The following is a 15,977-nucleotide window of genomic DNA, read 5'->3' as shown; positions in this document are numbered from 1 at the left end:
CGAAAATAACAATAAAGGTTTTTGCTAAAAGTGGTCGGAACAAGACTTTCAACTTAATTTAAGATCACTTCAGATGGTTGTAAATTTCATTAGTGTAAGTATCATTTTATGTGTGTAAGTATACATTGAATCATGCAAGATAAGCATCAATAATGGCATCATATCATCCATGCATGCAGTGGAGAATGAAAAGATGAGTTAAATCGAAGTCTCGATCACTAAATATGATGGGAACTGTGGAGGAAATTAAACATTTGTGGAGAACAAAGATCCAAATGGACCTCCAAAGTATCATGTAATGTGATGACATATCAGTTATCATTGTAAATAGGTAATAATCATATATTTGAACTCGAATAATGACTTAGATTTTTTGGATTGAAAATGTTTAAGAAAGTAGGGAAGATATACTTCAGATCATTGGCATGCATTAATTTTCAGAATTCTACTTGTATTGAAATCTGCCATTAAGATAATAGTCTGATTGATGACGAAATCTGGATTTATTTAAAGCAGTAAACTTTTATGATTATTTTAAGCGGTGATGACTCATAGAGCACTACAAATAGTGATACAATGGACCCATGAAAATTGCAGTTTAATTACCTATAAAATTTATACTATAGAATTGCATGCTCATCTTCTTCTTGGCCAATCACTTTATAATTCTTTTTTTTTTTTAAACAGAAATAGAAAATAATCCAAAATGAAAAATTTATCACGGATGATCAAAGACGTCTGGACCTAATTTTCTAGTATGGTCATTGTTTATTTGTTCCTCAATTTTTAATTATAAATTTGTGGCTTAAATGTCTTCAAATGTCAAAAGAATCAATGAAGAGATTAATATATTGCAGTCTTCTGTCCGTTTCTTCCGTACCTTTAATTTGTTTTAGATGTGATGATAATGTGATTTGTTTATTTAATAACATTTTAATTCATCATAATATTGTTTTTTTTTTAAAATGCTACTGACTCTATTACAATGTAATATCTGTGTCACACACACTGAAGCTCAAACTCACAACCTCCCATATGAGAGTCCAACCCGGGTGTCATCTGTGCACAAGGTACTTGGCTCATAATTATTGTTTAATTTGCCTATCAAGTTATATATTTTCATATTTTGATTTAATTTAAACGAATTGAATTTTACGTCATCAGAGAGTAAAAAATAAATCAAAGATAGATTTATCGAGATGAGATTTGTTTAACAATGAATTATACACAATTTAACACATTTAACCTTTTTTCACCGAAATATATTGTATTATTCATTTTACAATATTTAAACCTTTAACTTTTAAAATAATTGAAATTTAATTGGTATTTTTCAAGTTGTTTTAACCTACCCAATTGTAAAACCGATCCTAATTCATTTGAAACATGTTCTATTTAACTTTTACCACCATATGTAACATGTTTAAAAACCAACGAAATCTCATTTCAATGGTAGGATGTCCAACTACACAACATATTACTTGCTCTGATACAATTATTAGAATCAAACACTTACCACTACGTACACCAAAAGATATAGCTAATAGCGAATATATAACTTTAATTCTTTATATTTGTATAATAGTCAATAATATATTTTGATGGTAGCATATTGAATTCAGTCCTCTAAACCTCCGTCCAATACTGTTTGACATTTATATTTTATAATATTTTCAACAACCCATTTTAGCTTGCTTAAAGCTAGCAAACCACCACTTGACATCTATATTTCATCTGAATATGAATATGATGAACTTGAGAACTTATTGCATTTTTTTTTAATTTTTTGGTTTTATCCTTTAAGGATTTAGATATCATTTTATCACCATTCATATTTTTCGTGTGTCAGAATACTATTTGAACAACTGTACGTTTCAATGCATTCAGTATTATAATACTATCATTAACATTTACTTTTTCAGTTTTTTTCTCCATCCTTTTAACTTAGCTTCTTTCACATGTTTGCTTTCTAGCTAAACCTGTTTCAGACAAGCAACTCCCCATTATGCATATATATATATATATATATATATATATATATATATATATATATATATATATATATATATATATATATATATATATATATATATATATATATATATATATATATATATATACATATATATATATATATATATATATATACATATATATATATATATATATATATATATATATATATATATATATATATATATATATATATATATATATATATATATATATATATATATATATATATATATATATATATATATATAATTTTTTGAAATCTAATGTTGAAAGTTAATTACTAATTTAATTAGTTTGAAACGTGCACGGCTTTTTTATTTAGGTTAGGTGGATTATGCTCCTTTCAATAGAAAAAAGAAGAAGAAGGAAAAAAAAAAAAAAAAAAACATGTTGCGGCATATTTGTATTATATTTTATATGTCATTATATAATTTACTCACCATTTAGCATGCTTATAAAGTTATATAAAAAATAAAGTCACCAACTTTAAACACATAAAAAGTATTTTTCGAGTTTGGAGTATACTATAGATGCATAGGTATAATGGGTGGTTATTCATGCATAAAAAGTTTGTAATTTTATTGGAATATTTGTCGGTTTAAAAGGATAATATATAATTACAGGAAAAAAAAAAAATGCACACACAATGCGTAAACTAATAATGCAGTTTATTGCACCAAAAAATATTTTTATTTCATTTTAAGTATGATAATATTGACACTATTTAAATTTAAATTTATAAAAATGTCTTTTTATGTCTCTTTTCATTTATTCTCTTATATATTCAACAACTAATTTTACCAAACACCTTAATTTCAATTATTTAGCTTATTAGCTACTAATTTTTCAACTTCAACTACTAGCTTTTCAGTTAGGTGTGCCAAACAGAGCAATGATTGAAGTTCAACTTTCCATAAAAGCTATCTATTGACACAAAAAAAAAAATCTCCTAATTTATGTTTAGCTATATGTATGTGTAACACTCAATGTTCGGAGTAAGACAATTTGTCCAACATTAATAATATTTGATAGCCATATATGGCTAAATCATGTAAATATTATTTGTTTCCTTTTTTTGAATGCTACTAGCTCTATTACATTGTAGTATCTGTTCATATACTTTCTGAAACACAAAGAGCTAATAACGCCTCCACTGAGGCTTGAACTCACAATCTTCCAAATGGAAGTCCAACCCGGATACCATTGGACCACATAGTCCTGGTATATTATTTGTTTCCTAAACACTATAAATTGTGACATTTACTTATTAGATATATATCACAGTTAAATTCGATAAGAGTAAAAATGTAAAATTTGAACTCATGTGCCTTCCACTAGTAATATTAGTTAGGGAAAATAGTCAAATAAGTCCTTAAATTTTATTCGAAAGTGCAATTAAATCTTTGAACTTTAAAAGAGTGCAATTAAACACTGAAACTTGTCAAAATGAGTCAAGTCTGGTTTATCGATTGTTGACCAAGGTTCACGGCCGTTAAAAAAATTAAATTGCCAATAGCCTTCTCCGATCTTCTCCACCAAAGAAGACGACCAGCGACGACCGATCGATCGTCTTCTCTGGTGGAGAAGGCGACCTGCAGTCTAGTCGTCTTGTAGAGAAGACGTTCGGTCTGGTACGATCGTCTGGCCACCTTCTCCACTAGAGAAAACGACTAGTCTCGTTGTCTTCTCCATTGGAGAAAAGACGACTGGTCACAGTGGTCAGATTTTTATTTTATTTTTAATTCAAAGAGTTGCCCGATTTTTTTTATTGTCAGAATTGTCGCCAGAATCTTGATGATCAGTTATTTAAGGTGAATTATCGATTATTGAGTTTAGATGTACTAAAATGATAAGTTTGAGTGTTTAATTGTATCTTTTTAAAGTTCATGATCTGTACTTTCGAATAAAAGTTTAAGGACCTATTTGACCATTTTCTCGTAATATTATATTATCTCGGATAGGGTGATTGGCCCCAATATCCAATTTGGGCAACTTGAATTGTATTGATTCACACAATACGTGCAAAAGAAGTGCAAGTCGCGATCAATGGAAAATAGAGCAATGTGATGGTGCGACGACTAGGAACCGCTGGTGCTATGTACGGAGGGAGATTGGATTTAACAGCTTAGCCATTACAGACCAGACGTTTTTAGTATTGCGTAGATAACAAAGTTGTTGAAACAATAAACAAGACTTGCCTTCATTTTGTACACACATTAACATAAATAATGTAAAAGTTGCTGGATGGTGGGGTCTCTTCATTTTTGGGTGCCAACGCCACCATAGTGCCACCCAATTGCACTGCCCTGTCAGTTCATGACTACAGCCTAGCTATATATATCTTTGGATTTTTGTTTTTTGTTTTTTGTTTTTTTTTTTTTCTTCTTTAGAGTAGGAGAAATCCATAACCACTATTTAAGTGTGTACACGTTTTGATTAAAGGCTATTCGTATGTAATAATTAACATGCAAATCATATGTGAGTTCTGATGTGATAAATTTCACTGAGTATATGTATTTGAAAATGACGGCTTGAGGTATTACTGGCCGAAGGCCGGAGGTTCTTGATCTCATAACTGTTCTAGAGAGAGACTCCCGTTTCCTTCAAGTATCTAGCGGGGTATTTACACATGCCGAGAGACCGACACGTAACCCACGTGTCCCTCATGCACTCGGCGTTCTTGGAGGCCTATGGATCGGAGAAGCGTACACGTACGTGTAGAAGTATATATATCTGATTAGCCAATAGTCATCCGGCTCGACTACCAATATACCTTTTAAGGGCTCATCCCGGGGACTTGAGGCCCTAGCCGATCAATCAGATCGGGACCGAGCCCGAAAGGTTAGAGCAGAAGCCCATTAGACCAATCGGCTACTTAACTCACAGGTAGGGTCAGTCAGGTGCTCTTCTCAGATCGGGTTAAATCGAAAACGGACCTTCGTCACACATGTAGTCGGATTCGAGCAGGTGTTCAAAGTATACGAGTTAGTATACCAGGGTATATTCCCTATCAAGTTCGATTGAAAGAGTGTTAACAAGAATCAAATTCATGACATTTAGATACAAAAGTCATTATATATTCTCTACCTACTTGATCACATCTTTCAGGACAAATATTGGTTTTATTAATATGATGAATACATGGTTCATATATTTATAATAATCTTAATTTTATATAAAAAAAAAATTGTCCAATTTGCCTCCTATTACCACAGTACGTGTTCCACATAGACAATAGGAGTATACCAATTAATAGTAGGTCAAAAGTTGCATACATCAATATTAAGGATCATATCAGAATAGTATAGTCACATTCATATATATTAACTTGTTTGCCATGTTAGTACTTAGTAGGCAAATGTCACTCAATCTTATTGGTGGGAGCAGTATGGTTTGCTTATACATAAACAAGTTGAGTCCACTATAAGGTTTTGCTTATATATATAATGTTGATGTGACAATCTTTAATTGATTATGATGGGATGTATCAAATGGCATGACAAATAGTCACGTGCAATATAATCTATGATCGATGATGATGATGCCTTATTGATCTAAATGCTATCTTATATTTTTGAGTAAGATCTTTTGTGTAATGAGTCTTAAAAAAAACAACAGTAATAAATTTTGTGAAATTAATTGGGAGTGAAATATATGCATACGCTAGCTTATGGTTTGGGAAATCTTAGGTGGCCGATGAGATAGACATATAATCATCATCATTATCATTATTATTAATTATTAATTATTAAGATAGTGTCTAAATTCCTAAATGCAAACATTTCTCCACTTAATTGACTTTTGATTGGCAACTCTTTGTTTAAGGAATTTTCGATTGTACAATAATAGTTGTAGTGTGACATTAAGTCATCATCCCACCATCTAATTTATAAATAATTATTGGTCATAAATTAAAAGAAAAAATAATTAAATAAACCTGTCATTGGAATATGTGTGAAAGATTTTCTTAGATGTTTTTGCTTCCTATGACCATGTCATCAAGCCCATGTTATATTTAGAATGTGTTATTTGTACTACATAAGCATAAATTCCTTAGAAATAATTCTTTAATGGAGTCTTAAAAGGTGCTCATCATAGGTATATTATAGCCTTAATTTTACAAGTTTTGTGTCCTTCATGATGTGTTTGATTAGTGAAATTGATAAATATGGAATTAGATTTTATGAAATTAACTTACCTTTTTGTTTGGTTCATTTTCAATTGCAAAATAATTATTTAAGTTAATTCAACCAAATATCCCTTATCTTTGGTGGCAATTCCAAATTTAGTTCTAAACTATCGTTTTTGTCATTTAATATCATATACTATTTTTGGGACACATTTAGTCGTCTTTCCGATGATTTTTCTAAATAATAGTCTAGGATGTTAAATGACAAAAATAATAGTTTGTGGCTTGAAATTGTCACCAAAGATAAGGAACCTTCGGTAGAATTAACTCAAATTATTTTCTCATAAGTGAATTTGGGATCTCATCACGAGTTAAAAGATCAAGTAATAGTCCAGCCGTGAAAGGGGTGGTCAAGTGGATCATGAATCTTATACATGAAGGTCAACGTTTGATTCGTGTCAACACCTTCTAAGTCGAGTTTATTGCATAGGATTTTCTTAGTGCAATTTACTTTTTATGTGCATAGATATTTCACGTCACCAAAAAAAAAAAAAAAAAATCGAAGTAATAAAAACAAAACAAAAAAAAAAAAATCAATATAGTAATATCACATTGAAGGAGAATATAATGTACCATTAACCCATAAATAAATATTACATGACAAGTAAGACTATGTGGTCTAATGGTATTCAGGTTGGATTTTCATTTGGAAGGTTGTGGTCTATGTGGAGTTTGAGCCTCACATACTACATTGTAATAGAGTCAGTAGCATTCAAAAAAATATTACATGACAAAAAAAAAATCAATATAGCAATATCACATTGAGAGGAGAATATAATGTAACAATAACTCAAATAAATAATACATTTTAATTAAAAGTATAACACGTATTATGTAAAACAATTTTTCACAATTTTTTTTTAAATACTCGGAGTATATATATATATATATATATATATATATATATATATATATATATATATATATATCATGAACATTTACATGTGCTATAGGAAAAACGAAATCAACGGCTGCCTAATCTTGCAACTATTAAATTGATTGTGCCACGTGGATTTGCTAATGGACATTTGTGTTAATGAGTTGATACATCTCACTTAATTTATCTTTACTAGTGGAGCAATAATGGAGATTGCAATCTCTTGTAGCTTATTAATTGGTAGCTTAACCTTTTCTCTCTATCTCTATCATATAATATTGTAAGATCCCATAAAGGATTGGGCATTCAAAATTTTTTGTGGCTATTATTTATTTGAGTGAACTTCTTTTTTCTTTTTCTTTGGAATTCTTAATTGGAGCCACATGTATTCTCTATGCTTAGGTTATCCATTGCTTTTAGTGTTTTCAAAAGGATTAATCTTGAGATTTAAGCGAAAGAAATTTGATTCTTCATAAATGGAGTAATAGATTTTGTACCTATAGGATGATGGAGTTTTTTTTTTTGTTTTTGTTTTTTTTTTTATTTTATTTTAAATACTTGTTAGGTATAGTCATGAGGAGTTAATTATCGAAATGGTCCCTTGACTATAGCGGAATTACTAATTTGGTCATTGATAATTTTTTTTGCCTAATTAATTACTCAACTTTTAAAATCTTAACCAATTTGGTCATAGATTTGTATAGTTGTCAGACGTCTGTTTACTCAGACCAAATTTGTAATTTCACTATAGTCAAGAAACTATTTTGATAATTAACTATTCGATTTAATAAGAGAGAAAATGGTGCATGTGATGACCGAAATAATTTATTGATTATAGTGAAATTACCACTTTGGTTCAGAGTAGATGGATGTCTGACGGCTAAACAAATTAAGGACTAAATTAGTTAAAAAAATTGGTTAAAAAAAATTAAAATTGAAGATTTAATTAGGCAAAAAATAAATAAATAAAATTCACAGACTAAATTAATAATTTGACTATAGTTAAGGAATCATTTCGATAATTAAGTATACTCATGAGTAAAGTTCTCATTAACCTATCAAGTAACATCTATATACAAGTGTGTATGTAATATTCCATATTTTCATCTTTGAAACTAACATCGATAGTGACAAAACTAAAGTTGATACAACCTTGTCAACATCAAACATCCTAGGTGCCTCCATTACTAAATTATATTACATTATGATCGATAATCAACATTTTGAAATAATTGATATGCATACTACTAATACAATTTTAAGATCGGGAATCTAATTCAAACGAGAATAAAAATCAAATTATGTGGATGCTATCCATGCTAATAAATCTTGATTAGTATCTCACGATGATAGAAATAGCATATGCTAATTCTACTTTATAAATAACGTTGATGCTGTTTTTGAACTTTGTATATTGATCAACATATTTGACAAACATTAGTGATAGAGTACGAGTCAAACTTTAAAAAATTTGACTACATGAATTGATGTTGATTTTTAGTTGTAAATTTAATAAATATGTTAATTATGAATTTTTTCAAATGGTCCCTAAAATCTAATAAATGTTTGTGGTTCGAGTGATTGATATGATATGTATAATGTGGAAAATCTTGTGCAACACACGGCTTTGAGATTTATTTTTGTTTGACCAAATTAATTCAAAAAGTAGAAGTTGAAATTATATATATGTGTGTGTTGACTAAACATCAAAACACTAACAAATTGATTTTAGTAGTTTTCTCTGACCTGGATGGCTTGTTAATTCAATCTGCAAATTATGATATATATGTAATATGTTATCATTGATGGGACAAATGCCTAAGCAAATTTCTTCCTAGTGGAGAATTGAAAGGCAAAATTTTTCATATATATGTTGGGAGAAATGAGTTTTCTAGACATGATACTATCAGTTCGTCACTGTTTTTATTTGAATAATAATACTATAGTAATATTTTTTTTAATAGAATTATAGGACAGTTGAATTGATCCAATAATCGAAATAATAAATTCAAGTAAAATAAAGTCCATGAATCTAATTTGTCAAGATTTCATGATAGATCAATACAATCCGATCAAATCAAGGTCCATAAATAGTTTTGTAACTCTATATTCCTACCCTTCTAGGCAAATTTACACTATTGTTTTGTTCCATTATTAACATAATAATGTGTGCCGATTGACATAAAATAAAGTAAAATTGCATATTTTTTGTTTATGTTTTTTTTTTTTTTTTTTTTTTTTCCTTCTAATGAAATTAGAATATGTGGAGAGTACAATACACTTTATTATGTATATATAATTTATTGAACATTATATTGCGTATAGTGTGTAGTCAATTGACTAGTGATGCATATAAGTATATGTTTGACCTATGACTTCAATAATTGTGTCATTTCATCACATACATTGCATTGTAATTTGTAGAGTTTCTTTTGTGATGATTGTAGATAAGACCCCACACACATCAAGACTTTTGCATGAAAGCTTGTTAAAACATTATGGCAACTAAGATCAGTTCATTTATTTATCTTTAAAAAAAAACCCAAATTGATATGCTTAATTAGGAACTGTTATATTAATATTTTTTAATTATATATTGAAAGAATGAGTTATAATAATCTATATTTATATAATTTATAACTAATATATTAACATTTAATTGTTTATTTATAAATTAATGTATTTGATCTTCAGCCAAATTAAATAGCATCCTCACTAGACATTGATCTTGTCGTCTAGTGACATGGAGTGGCTCTTCTAACAAAACAGCGAAAGGAATGACATTCCATTTCATACAACTTGGCCTAGAAATGACAACATCTCTAACTAGTAAGAGAGTCGTCATATTCACATGTCATTTAGCAAACAAAAAGTTTATGTTACCAAAAAATCTAGCTAATTCCTTAATGTCATTAATGATAAGATCAAAGTAGATAAACTAGCATTCGTTTTCAGTCAATTAATAACCAGTTTAGCATCCGTCAACCGTCCCTACCTGAATCTGGTTGATATAGCGACCTTTTAGCCAACTTAGAGCTTCTCTCATACCCACAACTTCAACCACTCTCAAAGAGAAAGTTCCCATCCATTGAAATTATACAATAATTTATAATAAATATAAAAGTGCATAACAGGCTTCAGTCTTTACAACTGAGTTCAGTGAGTTGGTTGGGTAGTGAGTTTGTGACCTTGATCACAAGCTTGACTCCAGTTAAGAGTTGGCTATTAGACTCTCAATTGAGCTAAACACATGGGCTTCACTTTTTCATAAAAAAATAAAAAATAAAAGTTCATAAAATCATATCTACACAAATTTTAAATCTAATGCTACCACGAAATCAACAAGACTTGAACATGAGATCTTTATCTTAAGATAGAAATGGAAAATGTAATGACTAACAACCAATCTTTATGTTGTGGAACCGTGTCCACCTTGCATATTCATAATTTTTAAACTTCATATTCATAATTTTTAAATTCTATATTCACAATTACAGAACTCTATGTTCATAATTATAAAGGTATATGTTCATAATTATAAAGCTATATATTCATAATTTTTGAAATTCATATTCATAATTATTGAATCTCTATATTCATAATTATAAAACTCTATGTTCATAATTACTGAACTATATGTTCATAATTATAAAGCTATATATTCATAATTTTTGAACTTCATATACACAATTATTTAATCTCTATATTCATAATTATAGAACTATATGTTCATAATTATTGAACTATATATTCATAATTATTAATAATTTTGGAGCCGTGTCCACATTGTAAGGTGGACACGGTTCCAGATCATAATTTGTCACTAACAACCAATTATTATTGTGTGGATAATATATTTGTATACTGTAAAATATTCAGTACAAAAATAATGTAAATTCAGTACAAAAATAATGTACATTGTATTCAGGGGATGCACATTATTTTTGTACTGAGTGTATACATTCAGTATAAACTACATTTAGTATATTAAAAATGTACTTTTTGTTATGATCCACGTAACATTATGTGTAACATGATCCATACAATAATTTGCCATTAACCTCCGATTATATATTTCTTCGCCTTCTAGGGATTTCAACAGATTCAGCTCAGCTGCTACACTCGTAGGAGGCTTTAATTTCCTTTCTCCCCAACCGGCAAAAGCCGCCATGGTCAGCTCGCCGTTTAATTTTCTTCAACCTTTTAATTTCCTCTCTGTATTTACACATTCGTACGTATATGGCTGGTGAAATGTATGTTGGAAAATTAAAAGATGAAGCAGCCTGGAGAATATGCTTAATGTTGTGGCTATCATTGTAGTATGGACAGCGCCTCTTGCGCTCTTCATATGGACAAGACAGCGCGTATGGCGCTTGTTTATGGACAATGCACGTCCTTTCCATTTTTGTGGAAGGGATGGAAGGGTGCTTACTATAAATAGCAGCTCCCAACATCGTTTTAGAACACACCTGAATTCGAGTCATTTATTCTATTCTCCATCTCTCTCCCGTCTGAAATTATATTGTCCCTGCTACTCTCAAGAAATCTGCCAAGCCACTCCCATGGGTGACAAGGATGGGTATCGCAGTGGCCCTAGAGATCCTCCCGGTGAGTTTGGAGGAGAAAAGGGTGGATCTCCGGCTGATTACCAGCCTGATTTTAGGGTAATTTCTCTTTCTTTAATCCTTGTAATTAAAAATTGGCTTCCATTTTTTCTTTGCCAAGCTTTTATTTCTTCATTGAGGTTAATTAGGTACTTTGTTTCATTACTGTTTGTTGTGCATTCAGCTGCTTTTAGTTTCACTTCTATTCTAGATAACCTGGCATGATCAAGTTTAAAAACCAGGTTTTCATAAATTTCCAGCAAGTGCATAGATAGATAAAGCAAATGACAATATTCATATTCTACTTTTCTACATTTTTCATTCAAAATTCCTCATGATTGGTTGGTTGATTGATTGACATAATATATATTTGCTAGTTAATTTCAATGAATAGTTACCAATTTGATAGTGCCATTGTTAGGGAAATGAAATGATACTGAGAGTTTACCTTTCTTGAATGACAACTTTGAAACTTGAAAGTATCCCCCTGACAAGAATGTGTTATTTTCTGTGATTTTAGAATTTTTCATTTATACGTAGGAACACTTTTACTATTTAGTTATGGAGAATGTAGTGTTAATAAGGAAGTTTGAATCTTAACCACTGGTTTTTACTTGTAGGGGTCTGGTGGAAGGCCTGGATTTGAACGTGGTGCCGGAGGATTTGGAGGTGGTGCTCCCCCAAGCTCTAGCTTCTCCCCTGGCAATCGCCCACGGTAAATATTGCTTTGTTTAGCAAACCATTTGTGGGGTTTAGTTGATTCATCTGGTAGTGTTGGAAAGTTGCTAGCTTTTGTTGCATTTTAATTGGATGTGGTAAATATAGTTTTGTTTAGCAAACCATTTGTGGGGTTTAATTGATTCATGTGGTAGTGTTTATAAAGTTGCTAACTTTTGTTGCATTTTAATTGGATTTGGTAAATATAGTTTTGTTTAGCAAACCATTTGTGGGGTTAAGTTGATTCATGTGGTAGTGTATAATATACATTATTTTACCACATAATATATATTATTTTAACACCGTGATCCACACAGTTGGACCACGGTCCACATAATTTGCCTAATTAAGGGTTGAAGTCGACTCCCCCAGCCCTGTCGACTCCGACTCCCCCGGCACTGTCGACTCCGACTCCCCCGACACTGTCGACCCCGCTTTGAAGCAGTTGTGCTTTACACCGATGGTTACTGTCTTACCACCGGTTCTGCCATCGGATCCAAATGTATGTATATGATTCCGTTTTTTTTTTTTTTTTTTTTTTTTTTAAACTTTTCGGTTCAAACCGCAATTATAATTTTTTAATTTTTATCATCTTTTAAGGTGGTTTCTCCTTTTATTAACTGTTGCCATGTCCCTGGTTTCTGCCGTAAGCTCTAGCTACTGGAATAGGGTAATTTACCTAAACTTTTATACTTCAGTAAAAGTAATATGCATTACATTTTATCTAGCGGCAAGGAATTACTTAAATTATCATAATATGGACTGCTGATTTCTGTGTTAATTGATAATTCCTAGTGGTTCTCTTGGCTGGATTTGGGAATTTCTACTTTAAACTTCAATTTTAACTTGTTGCCCGTTGTTTTTCAAATAATATGTACTGGACTAATTTCTTTAGTTTGAATCCTTACTCTCTTGATTTGTGCTGATTAGCTATGAATAACTTTAACTTGTTTATTTCTTTGTACCTTTTTGTTGTTTAAGACTACAAGGCTGAGTTTACCTACACTTGAAAGGGTTGTGGGGTTTCCCTCGTTGTTATTATTATTATTATTATTATTATTATTATTATTATTTTTAAAAAATAATAATAATAACAAATTAATATTAATAAAAGAAATAAAATAAAAAACTAAAACAAATAAAACATATGCGGAGCCGAACGTTCAACTCCCATTAATTTTACAACTTTTTTCACATCGGTGGGAAAAGTGGCATGGGAGCATTGGTTTCTATAAAAGGATCTAAGGCTCTAATTTAATAAGTTTGCCCATCCATTGATGGGCAAGCAGTGAGCCAGTGAAACTAGCTCTTGTTGTTCAATGAGTCGAAATGACTCTACATAATAATACTTGACTACTATTTAAAAAAAGTTTAGTAACAATTATAATGAATCCCCTATATTACATTATATTTATATACTATGAGTTACATATTTAAATAAACAAATTCGACTTTAAATTACTTATGTATGAACTTCTCATATATAATCCTGCATTGATACTTTCAAATTTATTTAATTATAAACATTGGATAGAAAAAATTAAAAAATGACCGTCAAATTATTAAATCAAATGAATGGTTCAGAACTTCAGATTGTTCTGATTTTAATTTTTTCCTTGAGATTTTCTAATTTATCCTTAAATATATGATTAGCCGTTTAATTTTTTTGTTAAATATCATTAATTCACCGTTAGTCTAATTCTAATATTGAATCATAATATAAAATTATAACTACACCATTAATCTAATTCTATTATTAAAGTCTTAATAGAACTCTAACCACAAATCCTACTGTCGGAATCTCCTCAAACTATATTAGTATATGTTTAATATTTTATTCCTTAATTTTTATCTGCTCTCCCTTATGTCCCGTATTTGGTTTCAGTTTCAACCATACCCATGCAATTATTTTATTGACAATTATAATCAATCTCGACTATATTATCTTGCAATTGTAAACTTAGAATTATCTATTTAAATACGCAAATTCAACATTCAATTATTTATGCATGAACAATTTTAATATAATCTTGCTTTGATATACTTTAAAGTACTTATTTAAAAAAAATATTAGGCATTATCACAATCGTGCAATACGCGTAAAAAACTAATATATTTATAATTATGAACAATTTTGGAATCATGTCCACCTTGCAAGATAGACACAATTTCACAACATAATTTGCCGTATATAAGTTTTTAAGTTTTTTAAAAATATAAAACAAAATAACCTCCGATCCGGCATTTACATTTATAAAATGTTACATGTAAAAGAAAAGTATACTCAAATATATGAACATGGTTATACTCAAATATGCTAAAATGCAAAACAAATGCTGTATATTTGGGTTGTACAAAAATGAGAAATGGTGAAATAGAAACGTTCTCACTAAAATTTAGATTCATTCCAATTGTCAGATGGCTTGCAATTTCATTAATGGTATATTACCGGACTATTCATATGTTGGTTGTGTGATCAATGAGTGTCGTACTTTTTATTCAACATTTTGAGATAGTGGCGTTTAATTTATCCATAGATCAGCAAATAAGTTCGCTCACACTTTTGGTAGAGTTGCTCATTCTCAGTCTGATTCTACTAGTTAGAATCTTTCTATTCCATCTTGTATAGCTCATTTGATTTAATAATATACTTTGCTTTAACCATAGCTTGCACTAGAACTTTATTTTATATATATATATATATATATATATGTATATATATATATATATGTATGTATATGTGTGTGTGTATGTATATGTATGTATACAAAACATTAGCCCGCATGGGTAGCTCAACTGGTTATAGAGGTGAAACTTTGGAAGAATGACCAGAGATCGAGTCTTAGGGGGCTTCTTGTGCGCAGTGAGCACCGGTCTAGCCATTCTTTATGTCATTAAAAATAACATTATTATTATTTTTCGAGTTTAGACACTCAAAGAGTGCAAAATGTAGGAAAAATTTTGGACGGAAAGGTAAGTTTACTTTTTGGTCACAAGGCCGATGGCGCACTTCTCAGTTAGAGAGGTGCTTCCGGCACTTCTCGGAACTAAAAAGTACGCTTCACTTCTCAGTCAATGACAAAATGTTAGAAAATATTTTTTTAAAACTGGCTTAATTTAACCTACAGAGCCATTATATTAGTTCCATTCCATTAATAAACTTAAATTTGAAAGCAAAATTTTATTATCAAGGTATGTATAAAAAATAAAAATGTTATTTTTAACGATAAAAATAATATTTAATGTGATACATAATGATTGATTGTCTATTAAACTTTTAGTAGTATATATATTAGATAAAAATAAAATGTATATGCGTATTTATGAAATTTACAGAACTTATTATAAAACTTGATAAAAATAGAGGAAAAATTTGTATGTTTTGACGGAGGGAAAAAGTCTATAGAGAAAGTTAAAAAAATTTGAGGTTGGATTGTGGGATTTTAACTATTCATATTTGTGAAAAATATATACAACGATTCTAAATTTATAGAGTCTAAAAAATGAAAATATACACAATGAAATTAAAAAGAAAATAACCTCCCATCCGGCAGTGATCAAAATTGACAAAAAT

The 15,977-nt window shown here is 29.8% G+C and overlaps 1 protein-coding gene across 1 annotated transcript; it reads left to right on the top strand.

The window, feature by feature from the left end:
* The first annotated feature begins 11,565 nt into the window (after nt 1-11,565).
* On the top strand, nt 11,566-13,165 carry LOC109176246. Its single transcript, XM_019325705.1, has 4 exons — nt 11,566-11,746; nt 12,307-12,401; nt 12,776-12,905; nt 13,004-13,165. Exons 1-4 carry the CDS (start codon nt 11,645-11,647, stop codon nt 13,058-13,060), a joined length of 384 nt encoding a protein of 127 aa, XP_019181250.1. The 5' UTR covers nt 11,566-11,644; the 3' UTR covers nt 13,061-13,165.
* The last annotated feature ends 2,812 nt before the right edge of the window (nt 13,166-15,977 follow it).

This window comes from Ipomoea nil, unplaced genomic scaffold, assembly GCF_001879475.1.
Source record: "Ipomoea nil cultivar Tokyo-kokei standard unplaced genomic scaffold, Asagao_1.1 scaffold0688, whole genome shotgun sequence".
Classification (NCBI taxonomy): Eukaryota; Viridiplantae; Streptophyta; class Magnoliopsida; order Solanales; family Convolvulaceae; genus Ipomoea; species Ipomoea nil.
Note: the sequence above shows the minus strand (reverse complement) of the source record. Positions and strands in the feature narration are given on the sequence as shown.